At 45.1% G+C, this 27955-nt stretch overlaps 1 protein-coding gene across 4 annotated transcripts in view; it reads right to left on the bottom strand.

Annotated features, from left to right (window-relative positions):
- The window catches only part of TRA2A (transformer 2 alpha homolog), a 234683-nt gene that overhangs the window by 185696 nt on the left and 21032 nt on the right, over positions 1 to 27955 (bottom strand). For all 4 annotated transcript variants that reach the window (XM_033930863.1, XM_033930860.1, XM_033930861.1 and 1 more), the window contains exon 2: positions 19701 to 19834. In XM_033930863.1, the coding sequence (XP_033786754.1) occupies positions 19701 to 19834 (134 nt within the window). The remainder of the gene's footprint in view (positions 1 to 19700; positions 19835 to 27955) is intronic.

Here is a 27955-nt window from a genome sequence, read left to right as displayed (position 1 = left end):
GAGCCAACTTAAGAGCTTTCTTTTTAAAGATGCGTTCAATACTTAATTGAAATGTTAATTTGCTCTTTCGTTAATTGCTCTTTTGTCTACTTTTATTTTACCTATTTATTTCTCCTTCGATTCCTGTTGTGTTTTACCTTTAATTGTTGATTCTTTCCTATCTAAGATTGTATTTCTATCCCACTGTCCTATTGTATTCTTGTCTTATCTTAATTAGTTTGTTTTGTGACTTATCCCCTTGTTAATTATATGGTCTATTTTATGTATATTTTAGACAATTTATTTTATCAATTTGTACATCGCATAGAATTTGGAATAGGCGATTAATCAAATAATAAATAAACTTGAAACTTAAAGTTCTATTAGTCAAATACTTTTACATATGTACTAGAAGCTTAGAACTTATCTCAGTTTTTATGATCGGGGAAACTCTGACCCAACATGTTTTGCATACTCAATACTTTATTCAAGGATAGTTTCCCACAATCACTCTGTCGTCATCCAACCATTCATTTAGAATGTTTACATTCAGGTCCTCGAGCATTTTTCCCTATCTGTCCCCATGGGCTCACTATCTAATGTATTTGGGGCAATGGTGGATTAAGTGACTTGCCCAGGGTCACAAGGAACAGCATGAGATTTGAACCCACAACCTCAGGGTGCTGAGGGTGTAGCTCTCACCATTGTGCCACACACTCCCCCATCTGTTATAAAATAAGAGGAAACCTTGTTCATGATCCTGAAAACATTCTATAGAGCAGTGGTCTCAAAACGCGTGGCCCAAGGGCCACATGTGGCCCACCAGGTACTATTTTGATGCCCTCAGTATGCTTATCATAATCACAAAAGTAAAATAAAACAGTTTCTTGATCATATGTCTCTTTAGCTATAAATTACAATATTATTATTAAGAGACTTAGCCAAAAGGAAAGATTTATAAACTATAAAGAGTTTTACCTCATGCAAAATTGTCATTTCTTTAATAAGACATTAACTAATTTTCATGAGGCCCTCCAAGTACCTACAAATCCAAAATGTGGCCCTGCAAAGGGTTTGAGTTTGAGATCACTGCTACAGAGCATCTGCTGCATAATTCACCCCTGGAACTAGCAACTTGGGGAAAACATCATCCTCCGCTAACAGAGCCCAACACTTTCTGACATGGTAGGCGCATGCAACGAAAGATGCCACAGCCGCTGCCTTTATTCTCAACACTAAGGCTTCAAACTGCCTTTTGAGAACTAAATCTACCTTTTGGTCTTGCACATCCTTTTAAAATCACTCCACCTTTACCATCTAGAAGGTATCATACAGATGGGCTTGGTTTTACATTTCTGAAAACTATGAATTTGTTTCTGCAGAGATAAATGTTTCTTCATAACAAAAAATGTTATAAATATACAGAGTTGTGAGAAAAAGACCTTAGACCCATTGTTCCTTTGCAAATTGATGTACACAGAATAAACCCCTTAAGTGCTAAGTTTATATATCTGCTTAAGGAGTTAAGTGTGGGGAGGGAGGTTCAAGCAGTAAAAATAAAAGTGAAACTTTTAGAATAGAATACTCCACAAGTCTTGGGATATTTGAGTTTTATTGTATTATTCTCTCCCTGGAGAAGAAAACCAATAATGGCAGCAGGCCCTAAGAGACCTAGTTTGGGAATATTTTAATGAAGTTCCTCTTCCTATGCATAAGGCAGGCATGTGTGCAAAATGCAAAAACTGCAACAAAGAAATGTAAGGCCTGGTGGCCCGAATGAAACGTGAGAAGAGCTTTGATGAAACTGACAAAAGGAACATGTTTGAACAGGCAGGACCTTCAGGTTGGTAAATATTTTGATTTCAACATATTTCATAATGACTGTCTTGAGGAATTGTCATATTTGAGCAAAAATTTATTTGTTGCCTCTTGCCATCATTTTGATAGTTACGATAAAGAAAAAGTTGAAACAAGCAAATATTCCTTTTCTGGGCAGTACTGAGTGGCAGTGAATACAACAAACACACAATGATTTAAATCAAGTCTTTCTAATTATTTAAATCATGATTTAAATCAAATCCACCCTCTCATAAAATAAGGATTAGTTTTTAAATTATGTAGCAGGAAGCTATATATCAGTGATGGCTAACCTTTTTGAGCCCGAGTGCCCAAACTGCCGCACAAAACCAAAGAATTTCCTCAAAGTGCCAGCACGTCAATTAAACCTTAATAACAAGATTTTAGTATCTAAAAACTCTTTATAAAGTTTCCTGAACTATGTAACATCATTTTTAAAGGTTGGAATCTTTGTATTGTCAGAGAATCAATTTGATTCACAATCCTTTGGTTTTCATTTCAATTTATTGGCAATTTATAATGTTTTAATGATTTCATTCATGGGCCAAATACACACATACTTTTCTCTGTCGCCGCACTCTTTGACCAAAAGATTTGTAAGCCTGCAACCACGTCAAGGTAGACTCTTTCAGCAGCTCCCCTCCCTCCCCCTTACCTTTGTGGCCAAGTCAAAATGATCTACCAACAATAAAATTTTAAAAACACAAAGCACGCTGTACGCAGAGAAAATGTTCATTATCATTTATATTCCGTGGGTTTTCAAAGAGGTCAATGCAGATTACTTTATGCAGTCACCTCAGTAACTATATAAAAATAGACAAATATTCCCCCTCCCTTTTTACTAAACCGCGATAGCGGTTTTTAGCGCAGGGACCTGCGCTGAATGCCCCACGCTGCTCTTGAAGCTCATAGGCTCCCTGCGCTAAAAAATGCTATTGCGGTTTAGTAAAAGGGGGCCATAGTGCAAAATATAGACAGCATATATAAATTCTCAAAACGGACACATTTTGATCACTAAATTGAAAATAAAATCATTTTCCTACCTTTGGTAATTTCATCAGTCTCTGGTTGCACTTTATTCTTCTGACTGTGCATCCAATATTTCTTCCCTTTTTTCAGCCTCCTGTATGCTTTCTCTCCTCCAGACCTCATTCCCTCCCCAAACTTTTTCTTTGTTTCACCCTGCCCCCTTCTTTCTTTTTCTCTCTCTCCATACCCCCTTTGATTCTGTATGTCTGTCTTTCTCTCTCTCTCTCCGTGCCCCATTTTTCTTTGTTTCACCCAGCCCTCTTTCTTTTTTTTTTTGGCTCCCTGTCCCCCCCTTTATTTCTTTCTCCTTGCCCTCCCCTATGCCACCACCATTGGGAAAATGCTGCCACCGCCACTGGGGAATAGGCTGCCACTGCCGCTATCGGGAACAGGCCGGCGCCGAGTTCGCCCTGCTTCTCTTCCCCACGGGGCCAACTCTCGCCACTCGACATCAATTCTAACATCGGAGAGGACGTTCTGGGCCAGCCAGGCAGCGATTGGCTGGCCCAGAACGTCCTCTCTGACATCAGAATTGACGCGGGTGGCGAGAGTTGGTCGGCCCCACAGGGAAAAGCAGGGAGAACTTGGCACCGGCCTGTTCCCAATGGCGGCGGTGGCACTCAAGTGGCTAAAGAGACGCAGTTTGCCAGCCTAGGGAGAACAATGGAGGGTGGCCAGCTGTGCACCCCCTTGGGGCGTAAAACAGGGGCAGACCGCCCCCACCCCCACCTTGGTATGCCACTGTCTGTACCTCACTCCCTCCCTATGACCAATTCTCCTTTCTATTCCCCGTGTACACAACCATCTCTTTCCCTCCCTTCCTCTCTTCTGTGTCCAAAAACACATTCCCTCCCCCACCTCAGCATCTCTTTCCCTCCCTTCCTCTCTCCCAAGTCCATGCCTTCTGTGTCCAAAAACACATTCCCTCCCCCACCTCAGCATCTATTTCCCTCCCTTCCTCTCTCCCAAGTCCATGCCTTCTGTGTGCAAAAACCCATTCCCTCCCCCACCTCAGCATCTCTTTCCCTCCTTTCCTCTCTCCCAAGTTCATGCTTTCTGTGTCCAAAAACCCATTCCATCCCCCACCTCAGCATCTCTTTCCCTCCCTTCCTCTCTCCCAAGTTCATGCCTTCTGTGTCCAAAAACCCATTCCCTCTCCCACCTCAGCATCTCTTTCCCTCCCTTCCTCTCTCCCAAGTTCATGCCTTGTGTCCAAAACACACTAGGCTTGTCTTCTATTTCCTGCCTGTCCCGCCGCGCACACATAGCCGATCGGAAATCTTCCCTGACTTCAGCGCTGACGTCGGGGAAGATTTCCGATCGGCTGTGTGAGCAGCAGGGCAGTCGGAGTAGAAGACGAGCCTCGCGGCTCGAGTTATATTTAACCCCGTGGGTCCCCCATCGTCCCCGTTCAGCTCTCTCTCCTGTGCACCCCCTGGTAGTACTGCCCTGATGGCGGCCCTGCGCGTGCCAGCTGCAAGGCCTTCGCGTACCACAGTTGGCACGCGTGCCATAGGTTCGCCATCGCTGCTATATATCGTATTCATGCAATTTTTAAATTTTTGGGTAAATCCCATAGATCCATTCATAACATCACGGGCAATATTTCTATCTATAAGATATCACAGATGCGTGGTTTTACATTTCTGAAAATAGTGAATTTTTGTGTCTACAGAGATAACATGCTTCTTCATAGCAAAGATGTTATAAAATATATCAAATTGAGAAAAAGACCTTAGCTCCATTGTTCCTTTGCAAAATCGATATATACAGAATCAACCCCTTACCTCAGTGCTAAGGGAAGTTTAGGTTCTTACCTCAATTTTCTTTCTAGTAGAAAGGCGTACTAGTTTTGAATCAGTGGGTTATTCTCCTTTAGTCGTGCATTGTGTAGAAGGCATCATCATCTATATTTTTTCATCTCTCAGCTCCACCTCCTGCATCACTGGGCAGTGCTCTAGCTCCTCGCTTTGTACCAAAGCAGTTGACAATCACTATAAGAGATATAGGAAAACTCCCTGACCAAGCTGTTGTGCTCTGCAATGCTTAAAATGCAATAAATGAATTGATGCCAATAGGATCATAATTTAATATAAGGTGGAAACAAACAAGCCATCTACATAAGTGGAATCAGAACTAATACTTATGTAGCTCTCAAAGTCTCTCACTTGCCTCTCTGCAAGAGAGAGAGAGTTAACTCATCACTTCTGGCCTATCTGACAAGAGAAGACCAAACATCTGGAAATTCAGACATGTCTGAGACAGTAAACAAGCGAAATGAAATCTGACAAGGTGGCCTTCAAGACTCGCATAACAGTCTACCAGAAAGAATATTATCGAAATAATAATCTCATCTTTCCTTCTAATAAAAAAAGGCATATGAGTCTTGAACCAGTGGGATGTACCAAAGCAGTCACCTGATTCTAGGGCAAGACAGATGAGCCTGCTGCCAGCAGCAAGGACCCAAAAGGTTTGTCCATTCATGCCTTAATACCCTGTAAAACCTTGTGGAAGTATGGAAGGTGGACCATGTAGCCACCCTACAAATCTCTTTGGATGGAACTGCCCAAAATTCTGCCCATAAGCAGCCACACTCCTTGGAGTGTATGCTCAAATTAGTGGTCATATATGCTTAAAAAATAGCTTTACGAACTCATCTCGCAATGGAAGACATAGAAGCCAGCCTCCACAGATAACTAGGACTCGAAAACAAAGAGATGATCTGAGAGATTACTAGGAAAACCATCTTAATTAAGATCCCCCAACACCTCTTGTAAAGGCCCGTATGGTGCCTTATTGAGGGCATGCAAGACAATGTTAAGATTCCAAGTGGGAAATGACTCTCTCACATGATGATGCAGCTGCATAGCACCCTTCAAAAATCTAGTTATATCAGGACAAGAAGCCAAATAAACTTTCTCCATGAGAGAGGCCTGCCACTTGCACTTTGAGGGAACCAACCACCAGACCTCTCTCAAGTCCGTCTTGAAGAAACACCAGGACCACTGATATTGGAGCTGAAACATTTTCCAAGCCTTGGCATAAGCCACAACCATCACCGGTTTCTTAGATCTTAGGAAGGTAGCTATAACCACCTCCAAATTAACTCTTTTGGGCTAGGGCAGCATGCTATTCTTCGAATGACCCAGCCTATCATGGGCTATGGAGAAAACACATACAGCAGCCCTGTTTTCAGCCAAGGCCATATTAGAGCGTCTATGCTAGCACTTCCGGGCTTGAATCTTCAGCTGAATAAGTGATGGACATTTGTGTTGGCTGCAAATGCCATCAGATCGAACTCTGGTTGCTCCTGTCAGCATACATTGTTGCCAAAGGTCTTCTGTGAGAAAGACCATTTCCCTGGGTCCAGGGTCTTCTGGCTGAGATAAGTCAGCCTGAACGTTGCCCACACTTGCTACATGTGCCTTCTGATAAAGCTTGTAGGTTGACTTCTGCCCAGTAAAATAATTGGGCATCCAGTTTCAAGGGTGCACTTTGGTGCCTCCCTATTGATGCATGCCAGAACTGTGGCATTGGCTGAGGAGAACCTGACCGCTTTGCCTTCCAGGGCGCTCTCCATTGTCTTCAGCGCTAGATGAATGGCTCGTAGCTCCAATCTGTTTATGGACCACGTCCTCAGAGAGCAACAATCAACCCTGACAAAGACCTCTGCAGCCAAAAAAACTAGCATGCCTTCAGGATCACCCAAGAGGATATGTAGAGAGACAATCCCTTTGCCAATGTCTCTGGTAGGAGCCGCCACTGCAAACACTGATGTGCCCCAGCTGTCCAGGTCAGTGGCACATGGAGATGAAAGGTACCATTGTGATGATTAGACACCATTTACTCTAATAAAATATACAGAATGATAGAGAGGGGGAAGGGTTCTTTTGCTATTGTGGTTACTGATGATAATATTGGGGAGGGGGGTGAGTGTTGGGTTTGTATATATACAATTGTTGTTTTTCTTGAGGGTTCTACAAGTGTTTAAGAATTTGTATGGTTTTAAATGTACACTTGTTGAAAGATTAAAAATGAATAAAGATTTAAAATAAATAAGAAAGGTACCATTGTACCTTTCGTAACAAATATCAAGATTTTGGGAGTTGTGAGATACTTTAGCTTTCCTCTCTCATATTTCTAAAGTGGTTGTTTCTTCTTTTCTAACTCTTCATCAAATTCTCTATTCGTTCATTTTTCCCACCTTGTTCCATCCACACCCTTATTCATTCTTTAGTTCTTTCAAAAGCTTGATTATTGCAAATTCTATTTAAATTGGTATACCATACTATAAACTTCATCAGTTACAGTTAATCCAAAATAGTGCAGTTCGGTTACTCTATCATTGTTCAAATCTGATCATGCTACTCACCTCTTAAAGGTAGAGCATATCCTTCCTGTTTATCATCAGAATTCATTTAAATAAAAAATTATTACTTTTCAAGGTCTTTCCAGTGGTCTTTCCTCTTTTTTATTTGGTTATTTAGTTCAATATCCCCCCCCCCCAGCCGAAACCCTTCGTTCCTCATCTCAATCTTTATCGACAGTTCCTTCATTTAGGCAGTTATTTTTGGATGTCCACAGAAACTCTTCCTTTTCAGTTTTGGCCCCATTCTTTGAAATTCCCTTTCCCTATACCTCCATACAAAAAGGTATTTTTCTACATTTAAAGCTCAATTAAAAAGCCTACTATTTTTCACAGGCCTTTAAATACATAGTTTTTTGTTGGGGTTGTTTTTTGGGTTTTTTTTTGGGGGGGGGAATATTGAATTATTTTATTCTGTTCCCTTTTATGCTTTTGCCTTTTTTTCCTTCAAATATTGTACTTCTACCCTTTCTCCTTGTTCCTTACGTTTCCAGTATTTTTCAATATAATATAGGTTGTTGTTTTTTTTAGTTAAAAGTGCTTTTAGTCCCCTACTACCCCAATTTTTATTGTAACTGCTTAAATTTTAACCTTGGTTTTATACTGGCAGTATATCAAATAAATTGAACTTTGAACTTGTCTGCAGAGACCAAAGGGCTAGGAGTACGTCTTAGAGAGAGCGTAAATGAGCTTTCACCCAAAGAACCACTTCTATGGTTACTACCATTGACCCCAGCACCTGTAGATGATGCCAAGCTGCAGGAGCTGGCATTGTCAGGATCTCTGATATCTTGCACCTGAGTTTCAGTTAGTGTGGCTTTGAAAGAGAGACATGGCCTTCTGCCATGTTGAAGTGGACCTCCAAATACTATAAGATTTGCCTGCGCTAAGTGGCTCTTCCAAAAATTGAAAGGCTACACAGCCTGTGCTCAGTTCTTGAAGTAAAGTAATAAATTGCACCACTGCTTTCTCACTGGCAGTCTTGGACCAGGCTCTGATCAGCCAATCATCCAAGTAGGGAATGCATCTGGAATTCTGTCTTGTGTAGGTGTGCTGATGTCATGACCATTATCTTGGTAAAGTGTACGGTGCTGTTGCCAGACAGAACGGAGTGCCGAGAATTGAAAATGCCTCCTGAGAACATGAAATCTCAAGAATTTCCTATATTCCAGAAATTTGGGAATATATAAGTAAGCCTCCATTAAACCCATAGAGACTAGAAACTCCCCTGGAGCCACTGCAGCTATCACTAAATGAACCATCTGTATCAGGAATCGGGGCACTTTCAATGCTACATTGACAGACTTCAGATCCAGGATTGGTCTAGCAGGGGACGGAAAACTCCAAACTTGTAGCCCTCCTGAATGATGTCTTAACACCCATTGATCTGAGAAAATCCTCACCCAGGCCTCCCAGTAAGCCAATAACCTCCCACCTATCTGAAGGGGGATCCACAGCTAGCATGGCTTTTATTGTGACTTCTTGGAGGCTGCTTCAGGGCATAAACTGGAGGGCCAAGTTCTCCTGAAGCCTCCAAATCTCTGCAGAGATCCCTGAAATGATCTATGAGCAGAGGGCCCCGCTGAGGTCTGACAAAACTGTTGAGAACCATGAAAAGTACTATGGCCTGATCCCCCCCAGGAGCAGACTTAGGGTGACAATCTGCCACATTGGCCATAAGATCATCCAACCCCTTGCGAGAGTGCATTTTGCTCTAGAAAAGGTATCCTGATCAGAGTGGCCTTGGAAGCCACATCTCCATGAGAGATCCAGAGCATTCTAGGTACAGCTAGAGAATAAGCAGAAACCTTGCTCATGATCCTGAAAACATCTTATAGAGCATCTGCTGGGTAAAGTGTCACTCTCCACCAACAGAGCCCAACACAATCTGACACGTTAGATAGATTGTGAGCCCACCGGGACAGATAGGGAAAATGCTTGAGTACCTGATTGTAAAAACCGCTTAGATAACCTTGATAGGCGGTATATAAAATCCTAATAAACTTGAAACTTGAAACTTGAATACTTACTTTTCAGTCTAAGGCTCGTACCACGTTTTTATCCCAGGACAAGCTGGCAGGTATTCTAACAAGTGGGTGACGTGATCCAACGGAGCCCCGATGCGGACGCCTCACAAGCAGACTTGCTTGAAGAAACTCGAAGTTTCAAGTCGCTCGCACTGCACTTGCGCGAGTGCCTTCCCACCCAGTGCAGGGCGCGTCTCCTCAGTTCTTACTTTTCCGCGGAGCGTAGAAGTCCGTCCTCTGCGTGAAGTGTTTTCACTTGTGCCTTCTTTTCGTCCGCGGTTTTGGGGTATTTTTCTCAGAATCGCTGTTTTTAATCGTTGTTTTCTTGTTTATTTTAAAAAAAATTTATTCTCCTAAGTTGCCAACTCTCCCACCATCCCACTTTGGTTAGCTTGGAGGTCCAACCACTTGTGAGAATACCTGCCTGCTTGTCCTGGGATAAAGCACAGATCTTCGCTAAAGCTTTCCTTTGAAGTAGCAGCAGTTACATTGCAAGCAGCCAAGTGCAATTCCTATGCTGCATGGGCATGTCTGCAATGGGCGCAACGAATGGAGGATAAGATGATTAAGTCAGAGATGCCTGTTCCATCTGACTTTGCGGTTATGGAAACGGGTTTAGCATATTTGGCACAAGCCTTATATATGATATTATTTGCGCTTTTGCAAAACAAATGACTTTCATGCAGTTTCTCACAGATCGTTGTGGCTCCGCAATTAGGCGGCGGATACAGTGTTCTCCCTAGAGTGTTTTAGCCGGGTGCTCCGTCCAGCTAATTTAGGCGAGCGCCCGGCTGTCAACTTGCATCCGCAGATCGACAAGCAGCCCCGCTCATTGCACCACCAGCATCAAAGCCGTGTGCCAATCCTCTTCCCTGCCCCTACTCCAGGGGTGTCCAACCCGCGGCCCAACAAGGAGTTTTGTGCGGCCCAGCTTCTCCCTCCCTTCCTTCTGTGCCTCACTCCAGCGGATAGTTTTCTAGCCAGCTCCCTTGCTGCAGTTGTCCGCAGGGGGGGCAGCTCCTCGTGCGCGATCTGCGGCTATATCAGAGAAGGCTTCCGAATCAGCTGCGAATAGCGCGCAAGGAGCCGATGCCGCCCGCAAACCACTGCAGCAAGGGAGTCGGCCATAAAATAAATGCTTGCCGGGAGGCACAGAAGGAAGGGAACGTGTCCAACACAGGCGTGGATCACCGACGGCCATAAAATAAATACTTCCAACACAGCCACGGATCACATGAGGAGCCAGCCACCACCGCCCAAAGCTTTCACCAGAAAAATATTTGCAGCATGGGAGCCGACCAGAAGTGAGGGAGGGAGAAAGTCGTGTTGGGACTCAAGAGGGAGGGAGCACAAACTTTGGACAAATGAGCCATAGGATTAAAGAATGAAGGGAGAGAGGGGGAGGGAACACAGTAAGGGAGAATTGGGTGTCAGAGAGGGAAAGAGATGGTGCACATGGAGAGATGAAGAAAAAGGAGAACTGTTGGGCAGATAGAGGAGGGAGGGGGAGAGAGAGAATTATTGAACATGGTGGTGGGAGAGGAGTGAGGTAGAGATGCATGGGCGCAGAGAGGAGGGGGAGAACATGCTGGGCCAAGGAAGCCTCCTGGACTGTGTTTTTTTTTTTTTAAGTACAGAGAAGGAGGGTATTAAAAGAAGTGCTAGATTGGGCGTGGGGGGAGAGCTTATGGGGCCAGAAACAGAGAGAGATGGTGGGCAATGGTTTGAAGGGAGAGAAGTTGGACCTGGGGTGGTGTGGAGGAAAAGGGAGAGATTCTTAAAGGGAGAACTGTTGGGAAGAGAAAGGGGAAAATGTTAGACCTCAGGGAGGGAGGCACGCAGGGAGAGAGATGAGGTGGGGGCAGTTGGGAAGAGAAAGGGAAAGACATTGGATCTGGGGATGGAAGGGAGGTAGGGAGAAATTTCAGGCCTGTGGATGGAAGGAAGAGATATGCAGCATCTCTCTTTTTTTCCTCCATTTCATTGTTCAGCATCAAGGGGGGAAAGGAAGAAGAAAAACAGTAAAGAGAGGGAGCAAAATGTTGAACCATGGGGATAGAGAAGAGATGGACCCATTGGAGGGCAGGAGGGAAGAGAGCTGGGAAAAGAAAGGGGATGGAAAGAAAGGGACAGAGAGTTATAGCCTGACCAGTGGAGAGAGGGAGGGGGATTTTGAAAGTGGTGAGCCATGAGAATGAGGTCAAAAGGGAGATGACAAGATGAGTGAGAGAGCAGTGAGTACAGTGGTAGAAATGTGGTAATGGGGAGTAGATAGCAGGAAATAGGAGGCTGGGAAAAGAGTGAGATGGGAAATGGGAGAGCTAGGGACTGAAAGAAGATGGAGAATTGAGAGGTAGCTGAACATTTAAAAAGAAGAAGGGTGAGAAAGAAGGCAAGATTTGAGTGGACAGAGGCAAAAAAGAAAAGAAAAAGTTAAAGAAAGCTGAAAGGGAAAAATCAATACATTGGAGACAAGCTTAAGGAGGAAATGGAACAAGAGAGGAGAAAAAAAATGAATAGCAGACAATGGAAAGAGAATTAGTTGAAGATAGACAAAAAGCAGAAAGAGAAACTGGGACCAAGATCAGTGTTCCTCCAGAAATTTTTTCCAGCCGGGTGGCATGAAAAAGTAGCCGGGTGGGACGGGGCGGGGAAAATTAAATGTATACTATTTTTATTAGTTAATTATTATTATTTTCCAATGCTCGATTTGACTTCCTTTTTTAAGGTTTGACACTTGTGCCAGAATATCTTTACTAAATTTAAGAAGTATCCAATTCTAGAAGTGAATAATTAGATATTCACCCTCTTTCAAATAGTATAGAGGTTTAAAAAAGGGAAATGCTTAATGAAGTCATTAGGTTCAATCTAACCATTTATTTCTGCATGAATTTAAACAACTAAAAAAAAAAAAAGATAAATATAGCTCATCCAGTCATACAAGAAATGGCTGTACTACACCTCTAATAATGTTTTGATCACTAGGTTCCTTCCTGAGGTCTCACTGAGGATATGAAATAGATGCTATCCCCACTTATAATGGAGAGGTGTTACTGAGCCTTGAAGGGCACCTGTGTAATTGATCTTTATCTGCTTCTTTTTTATTTTGCTATAGTGCAAAGTAAGAGCTAGGGCAAAACAGTATAAGTAAAGATGCAGGTAATAATTAGCAATGTATTAAAAATATTTTATTTATTTTTTTTTTTTTTATAATTTCTTTATTCATTTTTAAACTTACATCAAGTGTACAGTAAATATCAACCAAATATAATACAACATCACTTGAAAAATGTTCAATATCATACACCAAGAATATTTAACCCCCACCCCCCTCCCAAATTCATATACAACTAATATATACTACATAAAAATAATATCTTACGACAATCATCTATATATTCTTAATGGAAAAACAAGAAATCCCCCCCCAAATCCACATGTGTATTAAGATTGGGAAAAGTGTAACTTATTCATTACTATAATTTAATAAAGGTCCCCACACATCCTTAAATTTATTATAACAACCTTTTTGAACAGCCAACGCTCTTTCCATTTTATACACATGACAAACTGAAGACCACCAAAAACAATAATATTTTATTTTTATTTGCTTATAATGTCATTTGAAAGCTGCTTGATGATAATACAACTTTAATTTAATTCTTTATAATGTGTGTGTCTGTGTGTTGGGGGGGACAACACCTACGTCAACAGTAAAGTTAGAAAAGGATTATTAAATCCAGTGGTGTACCTAGTATATATGACAGCCAGTGCTAATCATTTTTTAACAACCCCCTCTATATAAAAAAAGATATTTTTAGTAATAATAAAAAAATTTTCCAACAGCATGCTCAGATGCTCAAGGCCCAGCAGACGAGGAGGCCGATTTTCAAGAGTGCCCAGATGAGGGTAAGAAGCGGCGGGGGGGTGCCCAATTGTGTTGGGGGGGATGTCGGATCGTGTCGGGGGGGGGGGGGGGGTCGGATCATGGCAGGGGTTGCCCAATTGTGGCGGGGGGGATCGGATCGTGGCGGGGGTGTGCCGGTTCGAGGCAGGGGGGGCCACGCATCAAAGCGAGTTTCCATTATTTCCTATGGGGAAACTCGCTTTGATAAACGAGCATTTTGGATTACGAGCATGCTCCTGGAACGGATTATGCTCGTAATCCAAGGTACCACTGTAATGAGAAATATGAAAATACCATTTTATTGGACTAATCCATTTTTCAATTAGCTTTCAGAGGCCAAATCTTTCTTCAAGACAGTACAGTATACAGCTGTTATGGTATCCTGTCCTGACCTGAGGAAAGGGGTTTATTCCCCCCAAAAAAATTGCCTTATTTCCATTTCCTATTGATAAATTTTAATCAATACAGTTACAATACTACTTGATTTTACGTAAAGCAACAAATTCAGCATTTGTCCTCGCTCCCTTCCATGCAACATCTGTCCTCTCTCTTTGCCCCTTCCACCCAGCCTCTACCCTCTCTCTACCCCTTCTATCTACTGTCCACCCTATCTCTGCCCCTTGCATCCACTGTCCACCCTTTCTGCCTTTTCCATCCAGTGTCTGCCCTCTCTCTGTTCCATATGGTATCTTCCCTCTTTCTATGTCCCTTCAATAAACTCAATATCCTGTGCCCTTTCTCTCCTTTGTACATGATTTATTTCAGCTTCAACCCCTCTCCATTTTTTATCTCCACCCCTCCCCTATGCTCTGGCATCTCTCTCTTCTCCTTTCCTTCCTTCTTTCCTTCCCACTCCACCCCATGGTCTGACATCTCTATCTCCTTCCCTTCTCTCCCCCCTCTCCAGTATCTGCCTCCTGTCTTTCCCCTTTGGTCCAGGCCTCTCTCTTTCTCTCCGTCTTTCTTCTGTGAGGAGATCATGTTGATCTTGAACACTGAATAATTCTTTCACATTCTCCATATCACTGTACTGTAGTCTGGTCCAGCAGACTGCTTTGGCACTATTACATGGGTAATAGTAAATTCATTATGCATCAGCTTTCCACACAGAATGCCACAAGTCTCTATTTCTTGTGCTGTGTTTACATCTGCCAGCAGCAGAAACTTGTAAGACAGATCCCTTGGCAATACTACACTTCGGAGCCCTTTGACCATCTGGTTCTGTATAGCTGCAGGCTTTAAAGCTCTGTTTACTGGAGGAGACTGTCCAGCATACATAGTTGCATCACTTTTAAGGATCTGATCAGAGATTACATTAGACAAGGTGGTATTTTTAGGCATGGAAAAACAGGACATGTTCTCCTCAATCTGCTCAGATGCCTTCAAATGCCCTTTAATGTTCATCTGATCTCGGGCTAAATCTTGCCTCCTGAGCTATCTTCAAAGGAGAGCAGAGTGAGAGCCATATCGGCAGTGAGATCCGTTTTGGGCCGCATGTTGTGCAGGGCTGGACTAAGGCAAGTTGTAAGCTTCCTTCCATCGCTGACCTATCTTCCATAAGTCAACAATGGAGAGAAGCTTAAAACTCGCTGCTCTTGCTTGCTTCGGGCCTTCCTCGTTGCCGGGTCCTGCCTTCACGGAAACAGAAAGTAGGCAGGACCCGGCAGCGAGGAAAGCCCGAAGCAAGCAAGAGCAAGTTGTAAGCTAACCTGTCTCCTATAGCGAACCCATGCTCCGGGGCGTGTGCATGCCGACTTCCCTTCTCTTCCCCCCTCGGGACGTGACTTCCAGTTTCGGAGAGAAGCGGCATGCACATGTTAAAGCCCCGGAGCATGGGTTAAAGTCGCTTGCTGGCGTTAAAAACTGAAAAAAAAAAAAAGTCAGGCTCCTGCGATTCAGGCTGTGCCGAGTCAGCCCGGTAAATCTCCAAGTCAGTGAGAAGGTTTTTTTTTTATTTTTTTTAATGTTGAGCAGAAGGCAGAAGCAACAGCAGGATTGCAATCGAGATTACAGTCGGGCGCTCATCTAAATTAGCTGGGCGGAGCGCCCGGCTGAAAGGCCCTGGGGAGAACACTGAAGATGATGGAAAACAAAATATCCAGATAACAAGGTAGAAAAAATTGTTTTATTTTGAATTTATTAACTGGAATATGTTAGCTTTGGGATATGTGCATCACAATTATTTGGCGTAGTCATATACAGCTGATTTAGGGGAGGGACTGGAGCCCAAAATTAGTGGATGGGCACCAAAGTTTCTCCCTGCCTTAGTGCAATTTACTAATACTTGCGCTATTGGGGATTCACAAGCCCTGCCACCTGAAGACATCTTCCTCCAGTCTGGCAACCCAAAATCTCCAAGCTTTGCAGCCAATGGCAATATCCTCAACTGTAACTGCTTTCATGCATGCATGAAAGCCAAGGTGGGGGGGTGGGGGACAGGGAGGAGCTCTGCAATATTGCTGCCAGCTGCAGAACTTGGGAAGATGGAGGGGAGGAGGTGGCCGTCAGTTGGTGAGGCTTGGGGATCCCTACTAGCTACAGCAGGGGAGATGTTCATTTTGAAGGAGCCTAAGCTCAAAGTGGGAGGCCCAAAAAAGCAGTAATATTTACCCTGACTGAACAACCCTCTACATGCGCCGCTGACAAGTGATGCAGCATCCCCGCTCTGATGAGGCTCACCATAGCTGTAATAGAAGTGAATGGGAAAACAAGGAGCACTCAACCCTGCTCAGTGGGGATGCGAAAGCCTGTGGCTGCTCCCACTGTCAGCTGTGCACATGGAGGATCACTCAGTCAGTGTAAGCATTACTGATTTTTTGGGTTCCTCTCCACAGTGTCCCTTTAATGAAGGTTTATTATTAGATACGTACATCTTCTATATTAGTGATTGCATATTTGGGACCTGCTCAGCCTTTTTTTTTTTTTTTGCTCATCAGTTAGTGTTAGTGTGGCCCCAGAAAATTTTTTTTCGTCCAATGCGACCCAGGGAAGGTTGGACACCCCTGCCCTACTCCTTCACCGTGAACAGGGAGGGGTAATTTTCATAGCGTTCCAAGCCGCTCGCCAACCCTCTTCCCCACTCCTACACTCCTTCGCCATAAGCAGGGAGGGATAATTTGCATAGCACCAAATTTGCACCACCAAATTTTCCCGTGCCACCCGGCTGGAAAAAATTTCTGGGGAGAACACTGATGCAGCTTCCAAATTTCAGATCAAGCGGCTCCCTTTTAAGGGTCTGTTTGGTGAGGATTTGGACAAGTTGGTGAAAGATTTCGATGATTCCAAAATGCAGAGATTACTGGAAGATAAGCCGTTGAAAACTTTGGCTGCCAAGCCTTGCTTCCGGTATGTTAAGAGATATAGACCCAGGAAGCCATCCTTTCCGCCCTCTTACAGTTCGTTCTTTAATTCAGGCCTAGGTTTCAGCAGAATTCCTTTTGTCCTACAAAACCACCAGCCGCTCAACCAGCCCCGTACCCCAGCCTTACGTAATTCCCAATGGCGAGGTATCAGCTCCCTCCGCCGTGCCCATAGGGGCTCGGCTGTCTTCCTTTCTGGCGGAGTGGGCCAAGATAATGTCAGATCAATGGGTATTGGACATTATTCAAGAAGGTTACAAACTCAAATTTTCCTCTCCCGTTGCAGATTCATAGCACGTGCACTCAAGCTCCAGTACCAACCAGGAGCAATGCTACTAGGGCAATGGTTCCCAAACCACATATCAAGTATTAATGCAGACTGGCCAGGTAGGGGCCCTGAAAAGGGTTGCCCTCAAGGCTACAGACTTCTACCAAGAGTGTCTTCTCACAGGCAGAGCTGCTCCAGAAACACTGTGGCACTGAAAATCCTCCAAATCCATATAAAAAAGCAAAACAATAAAATAAGATCAGAGCATTTCAGAAAGACACCTTCCAACTCATGTGTAGAAGAAAAAAAACTGAGGAGGTAGTGCACTCCCCAGTGATACAGGAGGCAGAACCAAGAGGAAAAAAAAAAAAATTATAGATGTCTTCTCACAACTCACGATTACAGAAAAATAACCCATTGGTTCAAGACTCATGCCTTTTGCACTAGAAGTTTATATAACTGCACAAGGAACTAAAATGTGAGGAGGGAGGGGCAAGCAGTACCGTATTTTCGCGGATATAACGCGCGCGTTATACGTGATTTTACGTACCGCGCATACCCCTCGCGCGTTATATGCCTGAGCGCGGTATACAAAAGTTTTTAAACATAGTTCCCACCCCGCCCGACGCCCGATTCACCCCCCCAGCAGGACCGCTCGCACCCCCACCCCGAACGACCGCTCGCACGCACTCCCACCCGCATCCACGATCGGAGCAAGAGGGAGCCCAAGCCCTCTTGCCCGGCCGACTCCCCGACGTCCGATACATCCCCTCCCCGGCAGGACCACTCGCACCCTCACCCCGAAGGACCGCCGACTCCCCAACAATATCGGGCCAGGAGGGAGCCCAAACCCTCCTGGCCACGGCGACCCCCTAACCCCACCCCGCACTACATTACGGGCAGGAGGGATCCCAGGCCCTCCTGCCCTCGACGCAAACCCCCTCCCCCCAACGACCGCCCCCCCCAAGAACCTCCGCCCGTCCCCCAGCCGACCCGCGACCCCCCTGGCCGACCCCCACGACACCCCCACCCGCCTTCCCCGTACTTTGTGTAGTTGGGCCAGAAGGGAGCCCAAACCCTCCTGGCCACGGCGACCCCCTAACCCCACCCCGCACTACATTACGGGCAGGAGGGATCCCAGGCCCTCCTGCCCTCGACGCAAACCCCCCTCCCTCCAACGACCGCCCCCCCCCCACGAACCTCCGACCGACCCGTGACCCCCCTGGCCGACCCCCCCACCCCCCTTCCCCGTACCTTTGGAAGTTGGCCGGACAGACGGGAGCCAAACCCGCCTGTCCGGCAGGCAGCCAACGAAGGAATGAGGCCGGATTGGCCCATCCGTCCTAAAGCTCCGCCTACTGGTGGGGCCTAAGGCGCGTGGGCCAATCAGAATAGGCCCTGGAGCCTTAGGTCCCACCTGGGGGCGCGGCCTGAGGCACATGGGCCAAACCCGACCATGTGTCTCAGGCCGCGCCCCCAGGTGGGACCTAAGGCTCCAGGGCCTATTCTGATTGGCCCACGCGCCTTAGGCCCCACCAGTAGGCGGAGCTTTAGGACGGATGGGCCAATCCGGCCTCATTCCTTCGTTGGCTGCCTTCCGGACAGGCGGGTTTGGCTCCCGTCTGTCCGGCCAACTTCCAAAGGTACGGGGAAGGGGGGTGGGGGGGTCGGCCAGGGGGGTCGCGGGTCGGTCGGAGGTTCTTGGGGGGGGGGCGGTCGTTGGAGGGAGGGGGGTTTGCGTCGAGGGCAGGAGGGCCTGGGATCCCTCCTGCCCGTAATGTAGTGCGGGGTGGAGTTAGGGGGTCGCCGTGGCCAGGAGGGTTTGGGCTCCCTTCTGGCCCAACTACACAAAGTACGGGGAAGGCGGGTGGGGGTGTTGTGGGGGTCGGCCAGGGGGGTCGCGGGTCGGCTGGGGGACGGGCGGAGGTTCTTGGGGGGGGGCGGTCGTTGGGGGGAGGGGGTTTGCGTCGAGGGCAGGAGGGCCTGGGATCCCTCCTGCCCGTAATGTAGTGCGGGGTGGGGTTAGGGGGTCGCCGTGGCCAGGAGGATTTGGGCTCCCTCCTGGCCCAATATTGTCGGGGAGTCGGCGGTCCTTCGGGGTGGGGGTGCGAGTGGTCCTGCCCAGGGGGGAGAAGAATCGGACGTCGAGGGGGGGCATCAGGCTTTCAGGATGGGGACAGGACTTCAAGGGGGGACAGGCAGATCTTCAAGGGGGACAGGCAGACCTTCAAGGGGGGACAGGCAGACCTTCAAGGGGGGACAGGCAGACCTTCAAGGGGGGACAGGCAGACCTTCAAGGGGGGACAGGACTTCAAGGGGGACAGGCACGGAGAGGCGGGGCAGTGCACCGAAAGTCAGGGCGGGTGAACGGTGAGTCGGGGCAACCAGAGGAGAGTCGGGGCAGTGCACCGAAAGTCAGGGTGAGTCGGGGCAACCAGATGAGAGTCGGGGAGGGCGAAAGGAGAGTCGGGGTGGCCAGAGGAGAGTCGGGGAGAGCGAAAGGAGAGTCGGGGTGGCCAGAGGAGAGTCGGGCAGCATGCGCGTTATATGCCTGAGCGCGGTATAGAAAAGTTTTTGTACATATCATCGTGATTTCTGCGCGCTATACCCCTGTGCGCGTTTTACAATGGTGCGCGTTATATCCGCGAAAATACGGTATATAGCCTGATGTTTATCATATTATTCTCCTCTTGAAGGAGAAAAACTTATAATGGCAGCAAGACTTGAGACTCGTTTTGGGAATGTTCCTCTACTTATGGGTATGGTAGGCATGCGTGCAAAATGCAAACCATCATCTGATTGTAAATATTTATACCAGCAAGAATGAGTTTGTAGAAAACCATAATATAAAATCCACCTTAGAAACAGCCATCATTCCAGACCCTGATCTTTATTTATTATTACATACCTGGATTTTGATCTTGACCGGGAATGTGATTCAGAACCTTTCGAAGCCCGCGACTGACTGCGAGATCCTGACCTGCTCTCAGATTTTGCACGAACAGGGCTCCCAGATGGGGATTTGGAATGGGAGCGGGTTGCCTAACAAAGAAAACAGTATTACAAATAGTACTCGTCATAGAAATGCCTAACTCCTAATATTTTAAAAAATTTCCTATTTTACTGATTGCTCCTGAAAAATAAGTGGTTAGAAACATATCTGCTTTAACACCCTCCTTAAATTTCTATTAATTAAATCCATTAACACTATATATGCTCCTCTATAAACAACCTACTTGAACCAAATCACCAAATCTATTATTAACTTAATAATCATGCAAAATCATCTCTAACTTGATCATACAGACACTGGAACATAAACCATACATTTACTTAACCTAGGACCCATTCATTCTTCCAGATTCTTTTAATTCTAGTTCACTCTTGTTTTTTACTTTTCTTCATTCTTCATTCAGTTTTTCATTTTTCATCGTGAATTCTTCCCCAATTCAAACAATTCATTAAAGCCTTAAAAAAATTCAAGTGCTTCTATCTGACCAATCTTCTGTTCAATTTTTCCCCCATTCAATTTTAATTTTCTGATCTTTAATACTTTTCATTAGCCTTCTTTTATCTTGATTTATCTTCCACATTCTTGGAAAAAACTCTTCAATTTCTTCATGAACATTAACCTTAATGGAAAAAGAACATTTAGTATATTTAAGCACGTGGGGATGATAATACTCTGCTGGTGTTCAGAATGTTATCTATCAAAATAGGAACAACCAGCAGATGAAGTGCAAACTACTTTAAAACATGTATCAATGTTTACATTTCCACCTTCTAAAACAACGTACAACAGCTCATTTCTCATTCTTTTGTGACATTCTAATTTAAAATAAATGTGCAAAGAATGTGCTACACCATATTACTTAGAACAGGTATTTCCTTTTAACTACTTTTCTTACCCTGCCAAACTTTTTATAAAGCCAGCCTCAAAAGCAAAACACATGAAACCCATCCTTATAAAAAAAAAAAAAAAAAAAAAGTTCACATGCTTATATAAAATGTCAATACCCAACATAAGCAAACCCATCCAAAAAGTGTTAAAATATATTGAAAGGAAACCAACCCTAATCAGAATTCCCTACTTTAAGTTAGTTCTAAAGGGACATAACTGTCGGATGAAATCTGAGGTTCAAATCCAACTTACAAGTATCCAATCAGTGAAAGAGCACTCAGCTATATGAAAATTATGATAATCCAACAAACAAAAAAAGCCAAGAGTTCCAGTCAAAAATGGAAATCCAAAACAAAAGAAGCAGAAACTGTGGAGTCCCTTGTTCTTGCCGTGATGTTTATTAAGATGCAATAAAAATAATCCAATTTGGTAAAATAGCCACTTTACAGAGTGACTGACACAACAGTTGATAAAGTGGATATTTTACCAAATTGGATTATTTTTATTGCATCTTAATAAACATCATGTCAAGAACACTGAACTCCACAGTTTCTAATTAATCCAACAAGCCAACTGAAATTTTCAAACAAAAAACTGTGCATGACCAATATTTAAATTTCATTGCTAAGCTGAGGCTATCAACAGATATTCTTAAGTAAATCCAAACAAACAGTTATTTTGCAAAAATGCCTTTCCAATGTATTCACTATCATCAGCTAAATAATGTTTTGTTATTCTCTTTAAAAATTGCATTTGATAATATAAATCCTGGCAACATTCCTTATGGCCTTGGACTGATCACTTTACCCTCTGTTGTCTCAGGTACAAAACTAACTGGTATTAATGTGTGTTGTTGCAGTTTAATATGTTTATTGGAAACCTCATCATCTTACTGGGCCTATTCAGAAAGTACCCAATGCATTAAGTAAATCCAGCCCTTAGATTGGAAATACTTTCTAGGGCAAAAAATTTCTTATTCTACCTACATGTACAGTAGCTCATCTTACATTACCAATGAAAGGCATGAGCTAAACCAATTAAATTTCTAGAACTCATGAATTAAGAAATTTGTAATTATTATATCCTTTTCAAGCATTACACTATCAATACTAAGGAAAAATTATGTTCTTACCTGTTAATTTTCTTTCCTTTAGACGCAGCAGATGAATCCAGAGACCAATGGGATAGCCCACATCTACCAGCAGGCAGAGATAGAGAAACTGATTAACAGGTGGTCCTATTGGCTGGCACTCCTCCTGTACCTCCAGTATAGCTCCTTGCCCAAGCATCCGTAACCATCAATAGGCATAGCATGTAAAAATCTTCTTTCCCATAACAAATCTCAAAAGACAATAATACAGAATACAACCATCAACAATAACAAACTTTGAAAGTTGTACAAGAAAAAAACAACAGACAATATCCAGAAAGGGTGGGGCTCTGGATTCATTTGCTGCGTCTAAAGGAAAGAAAATTAACAAGTAAGAACATAATTTTTCCTTCCTTAGCAACAGCAGCAGATGAATCCAGAGACCAATGGGATGTAGCAAAGCAATCCTCAATCTGGGTGGGAAGCAAACACCGTCTCTGCAACAACCGAAGCACTAAACGCATCCACCGCATGCGCCCCCCACATCCAACCGTTAATGCTGAGATAAAGCACTCTCGGAAGACCAAGTAGCCACGAGACAAAACTCCTCCAAGGAAAAAAACCTCTAGACCAAGTCCAAGAACTAGCCATCGCTGCGGCGGAAAGGTCATGAAGATCTCTCATCAACCACTTCCCTGCCATATCAAGCTTTGGACGCCACCATACGTTTTAGGCGTCCCTTGAAAAATACAAAAAGGTGATCTAAACAACCACCAGTCGTTAGAAATCTAGCTCGCGGAGAACGCTACGCACTTTTAAAAAATGCAATGAATAAAAGCACGCCTCCCCATTTCATCTCCCAGGAAGAAGGAAGGAAAAGTGAGAGCGGCATAAAAGAAAGGATGACACCTCGTTAGAAAGAAATGGAGGTACTGACCGAACTGACCCCCCCCCCTCCAGTTTGAAAATCAGAAATGGGAAGCCCCGCTGAACAAGGCCTGCAATTCAGAAAACCGCCGAGCTGAAGCCATGGCCACAAGAAACCCCGTGTTCAACGGCACAGCCCTTTAACGTCTCAAAAGACAAGGAAGAAATGAAGCCTTCGGTAAACTGCGAAGAAGTACCATAAGACTATACACCGGACAGGACTTTTCAAGAGGTGTACGAATATATCGTACTCCGTTTAGGAACTGATCTACATGAAGCTGAGAAGTAAGCGAAGAGCAAGATACCTAGCCCTTGTAACAAGCTAAGAATGGCCCTTGAAGCTGAAGGGAATTGAACGCTAAGCCTTCGGCAATACACTTGTGCCAAAAAAGAACTCTGTAAGGGTGCAAATGTTGAGAAGTACCCAAGAAAGGAAAAACCTCCAAAATGAAGCAGAAGCCACAGGTGAAGACGTCTGTATCGCCTGGATAAAAGAAGAAACAACCTGCTTCCCATAGCCCTTACACGTCAGCCATGACTTTTCAAAAGCTAGGTCGCAATACCAAAGTAGTACGAATATTCATGTTGATTGGACCCTAGGTGAGCAAATCCAGAGATACCAGGAAACTCAACAGTCCGGCTGTCGAAAGACTCATCAGATCCGGATAGCAAGGATGGCGCAGCCAATCCAGAGATTCTACAAATACAGTGGTGCCTCGCATAAAGAACGCCTCGCACAGCGAACGCTGCACACAACGAACTTCATGTCAGGATTCATACAACGAACTTCGTTTCACACAACGAAGTCGCCCGAGCTTCCACGATCGCTGCCGATGTATTGCATCCTTCTGCGCAGGCACTGCAGGCAGTCGTTAGTCACTGCGCTTAACGCGTTTCACATAACGAACTTTTCGCATAACAAACTTGCTCCTGGAACGAATTAAGTTCGTTGTGTGAGGCACCACTGTACTGTGCCCTGAAAGCGAGCTTGAGATGGCAAATACAATCCATCATCAGCCAGGGGAAAACACTGAAAAAAGAGAAACCAGAGGCGAGAAAGAAGCCACGCTGCTACCCCCCCCGACTCCCACTCCCTGTGCCCGAAGAAGCTAGGAAGCTTAGAATTTTGAGACGAGGCCATGAGGTCTAGTTCCAGGAGATCTCACTTCCATAAAAAGAGCTGGAACGCCTGAGCCAAAATTCTCAATATCCAGGATGTAGAAGATTTCACTAGTACTAACCTTTACACTTTCTAGAGCGTACACAGAGCTGTACACTGTAACATACATTAAATGGGCCATGCACAGATTTTGCAAAGAGAAAGTCTATCCTAACTCTTTTCCTGACCCATAAAATGATCTGCCAACAGAAGAGGAAGATGAGGGTCCACCCATTGAAATAGAACCACAACTTTACCCGCCAACTGAGTACATCACCTACTGCCCAGGCTGTAGAGAAATACCCCCATCATAATACTGACTGAAAAGACCTTCAGCGTCATTCCGGAAGAATGGTCTGAAGCTCCAGAAACGGTAGCCTGACCATGCTCCAAAGTAGAAGAATGAACAAGTACTGAGTCGCCTCTTAAGAGCAGACTCCTGAAGCTGAGGATGGAAGGCACCGAGCCCCCCAACCCGACAGCCCGGGATTATTGATGACCATGAGCTAGTCCAGCAAAAACCAAGGCATGCCTTTGAAAAGAGAAATCTCACCGAGCCACCAAATCATACAGAGCGATGCTTGAGGAGCCTACCAAATAATTGGAGCCCTGAGATACCAGGAACCACCGGAACAAAAGCGACTGCTGTAGCGTTATAATGGGAAAGCAAGCCGAAGTTCCCAGTGGAGTCAGCAATATGGATCCTAGAACCTGTACAGAATCCCATACTCTTGGTCATGGTGACCGAAGAAGAATGCCAACCTGAGACTGTGACCCATCGCCCTAGTCTCTGGGAAGAAACACATTTCTCTCCTATATGAATAAAAACATCTCCCTGATATACCTATAAATAGTACAGGAGAAAAGAGCGCTGTGCAAATTCGAAGATTCACATCCAAAGAACTGAGAAAAAGAAACCACCCTTTTCGTGTCAGTCAAATGGCCCGACTGGAAGACGTCCGAATCAAGCAGTCAGTCAAGAAGAAATTAGGTAAATCGCCTGGTAGCGCCAAAACGGTACCACTGCCCACATTTTCTAAAATGTTCGTGAAGCCTTGGGTAGGCAAAATGGCATGTGCCAAAACCGAAAGCGCTGCTCTAAGAGAGGCAAGCAAACCTAGTGCAGATTCGGAGTCCATAGTGAAAACGTAAATATTCTCCCAGTTTTTCTGCAGAAATGTGTAACCCTGAGAAACTAATTCAGCAGAATGGGATCCAGCCTGCCCAATGCCCCCGTCTTGGGCACCATGCAGTAAGTGGAACAACGTCCCTTAGTTCCTGAAGAACTACAAGAACTGCCCTGAAGACCAGTAACACTTAAAAGGGAAAGATAAAACATAGAGACTCCAAGAAAGAACCGGAAGCCTGAGGAGGATGCAAAGTTGCAAGCATCCTGAAAAATGTTCACAGCCCCCTGACCTGACATTATAGCGTCTTCTCCCTCATGAGAAAGCCTGAAGAGTCATTGGAAGAAGTCAAGATCCCCTCAGAATGAAGTGCAGAAGGTCAGGGAATGACAGGATGAGAACTGTAGGATCTGTAAGAAGAAAGAAATTCTCATAGGAAAAATCAAGTTTCGCAATGTAAATAGGAGTATACTGGAACCATGAAAACAGTACTAACTCCATGCAACGTGAGCGAAATACGTATATCCTTTAAAGTGAATACGTACTAGACGCAATCAAGATGTTGCATCTACCGCCCCGTGGAAAACAACAGCATCCTAACAGGTATCAGACAAAGCTCACATCGCTAATGAGAGCTTCAGGGATGAGGCTAACTGCCACATAGCGCGCACACCTCCGCGGGTTTGATAGAATAGGTAACTGGCTCCTGGTTAGAAGGAGCTGCACAGCCCTTCCTGTCTGGTCGGGGGGTCCGTCTAGCATGTGCCATGAGAAGATGGCGACAGGAGAAACCAGCGTGATAAGCATGGAAATCTGAAGTCCAGGCCCAAGAAAGAGAGTTCTGGCCGCAGGAAGATGCGAAGTATCATTATGCCCATAGAGACAGCCCGAACTTGGAAACTGTTAGTACTACCTTTAGGCATATATATCCTATGCCACTACTAGACACATGCAGCGCAGCACAGAGGCCCAAGAAGGACAGTTACCAACAGACAAAGGCTCAATCTGCAGGGACCCCAAGAGAGACAATGAGATACCCGTGTGAAATACAGGGCACTATCTTACTGCTGATCTCACTGTGCCGTGAGTTGCCGTACATCGGCTCAGTCTGGAGACAAACCGAGACCGGGTGACCTAGCACAGGTCAGAGTCTGTCTGGTAATCCCCTTGAGTGCTAACCCCAGAGTCCGATTAAACTAGCTGCTTCTTTCAATGGAATACAGCAGGAACACAGACATAGACATATAAATCTGCCCAAGTTTGTCCCAAAGCTGGTGAAACACGTACAACTTGTCTGAACCGGAAAGGAGAGAATCCGCGGCATTCCCTGACCAAAGTCAGCTGTAAATAAACTACCGGAACGCTGCAGCACTCCCGCCATCGCCGGAGACCCAAGCGCATGCCTGATTCTCGTTGACACGTGGCCGCTGCATCAATGCTCCTAGAAACATAGTCGGATTCAAGCCCCGCAAAATTTACCCTGCCGCGGCCTGCATAGAAAGAAAATCAGACTCAGGGAATAACCAGAAGAACGGTGCGGTGAACCAGAAGAACAGTGCGGTGCTTCCCACAGCACCGGAAAAAACATGTCCCATATCATGCGAGCTGCTATAAACCGGCACCTGCACAATCAGCTGCACATGGCCGTGACAAACACCTACGAAAGAGAGCCTCAGAATAAACAGGACCACTACTGCTGCACTGAAACCCAACGAGAACAAGTACGAGCATGAAATTGCACTGCTACTGCGGCGCTGTAACCAACAAGGAAACCAAGCGCGTGCATGCAAAGGGCGGGAAAGTCCCGGCTCCCTCAACAGATATCTAGTCATAAAACTTAGCCTCAATAAAATATCCATTCCTTAAACTTATGTTGACCGAACCCACAGTACTAAGACTCCCAAACAGAACCTGAAGTTCAAACAGTAAAAAACACATACATACTCACAAGCTTGTTGTTAGGGCCGGTTGAAGCCAGTTAGACCTGGATGTGCAGCACTAACAGAGCAGAATGTAACAACTGTGGTCTCCTTTTTTTTATTTTTAAAACAGAGAAGGGAAAGAAGAAAAAAATTGAGACCCAGTCAGACTCTCTAGCAATGGAGGGAGGATGAGGCAGGGACCTGGGGGAGCCCAGGTGTAACCCCACCGTTCAACCGGACACTTCTGTCTCACTGAAGAGAAAATCTCAACAGGAGAAATAGCATTGCCAGCTCACTGAAGAGAAACCTCAACAGGAGAAACAGAATGGCAGTCTCACTGAAGAGAAACCTCAACAGGAGATAATAAAGTTCCAGTCACAGCCAGAATCCAGGAGCTATTCGAATAGCAACCATCACCTTCTGGGAGATAGAACATACTGGAGATACAGGAGGAGTGCCAACCAATAGGACCACCTGTTAATCAGTTTCTCTATCTCCGCCTGCTGGTAGATGTGTGTTATCCCATTGGTCTCTGGATTCATCTGCTGCTGTTGCTAAGGAACACCTTTTTGGGATCACAAAATAGATTGTATTGTACTGGCTACACCCCCCCCCAAAGCAGCAAGTGGCTTAACATCACTCTTACCACCTCTCCTTTGGCAGTCAACCACAAGGATACCATAAAGGTAACTGAAAGGGATCTGGTAAACTCCAGGGCTTAACCCTTCCTTTTATCCTCTTGGCTTCAAGTTAGTAAAATAAGTACTGCCTATGTACTCTTTTTAATTTTTTACATAGTTATAACCAATCCTATTTAATAAAACGCTAGCCGCGCATGCGCACTCAGACCTGTGTGATCCATAATCCCTGATCTGTGGGTCCGTGGCCAGAGTGCGTATGCGGCGGACAAATCGGGAAAGCACAGCACAGCCGGCGACTCCCACCCTCCCGCCCTCACTCACTGCCCCCTCCCGCCCTCACTCACTGCCAAAACCACCACCTCCTCCTTCTCACCGGCTCACCCACTTTTCAATGAA

The sequence above is a fragment of the Geotrypetes seraphini genome, chromosome 2 (genome assembly GCF_902459505.1).
Source record: "Geotrypetes seraphini chromosome 2, aGeoSer1.1, whole genome shotgun sequence".
Lineage (NCBI taxonomy): Eukaryota > Metazoa > Chordata > Amphibia > Gymnophiona > Dermophiidae > Geotrypetes > Geotrypetes seraphini.
The sequence above is the reverse complement of the archived record's forward strand: the minus strand, read 5'-3'. Positions and strand labels throughout refer to the sequence as shown.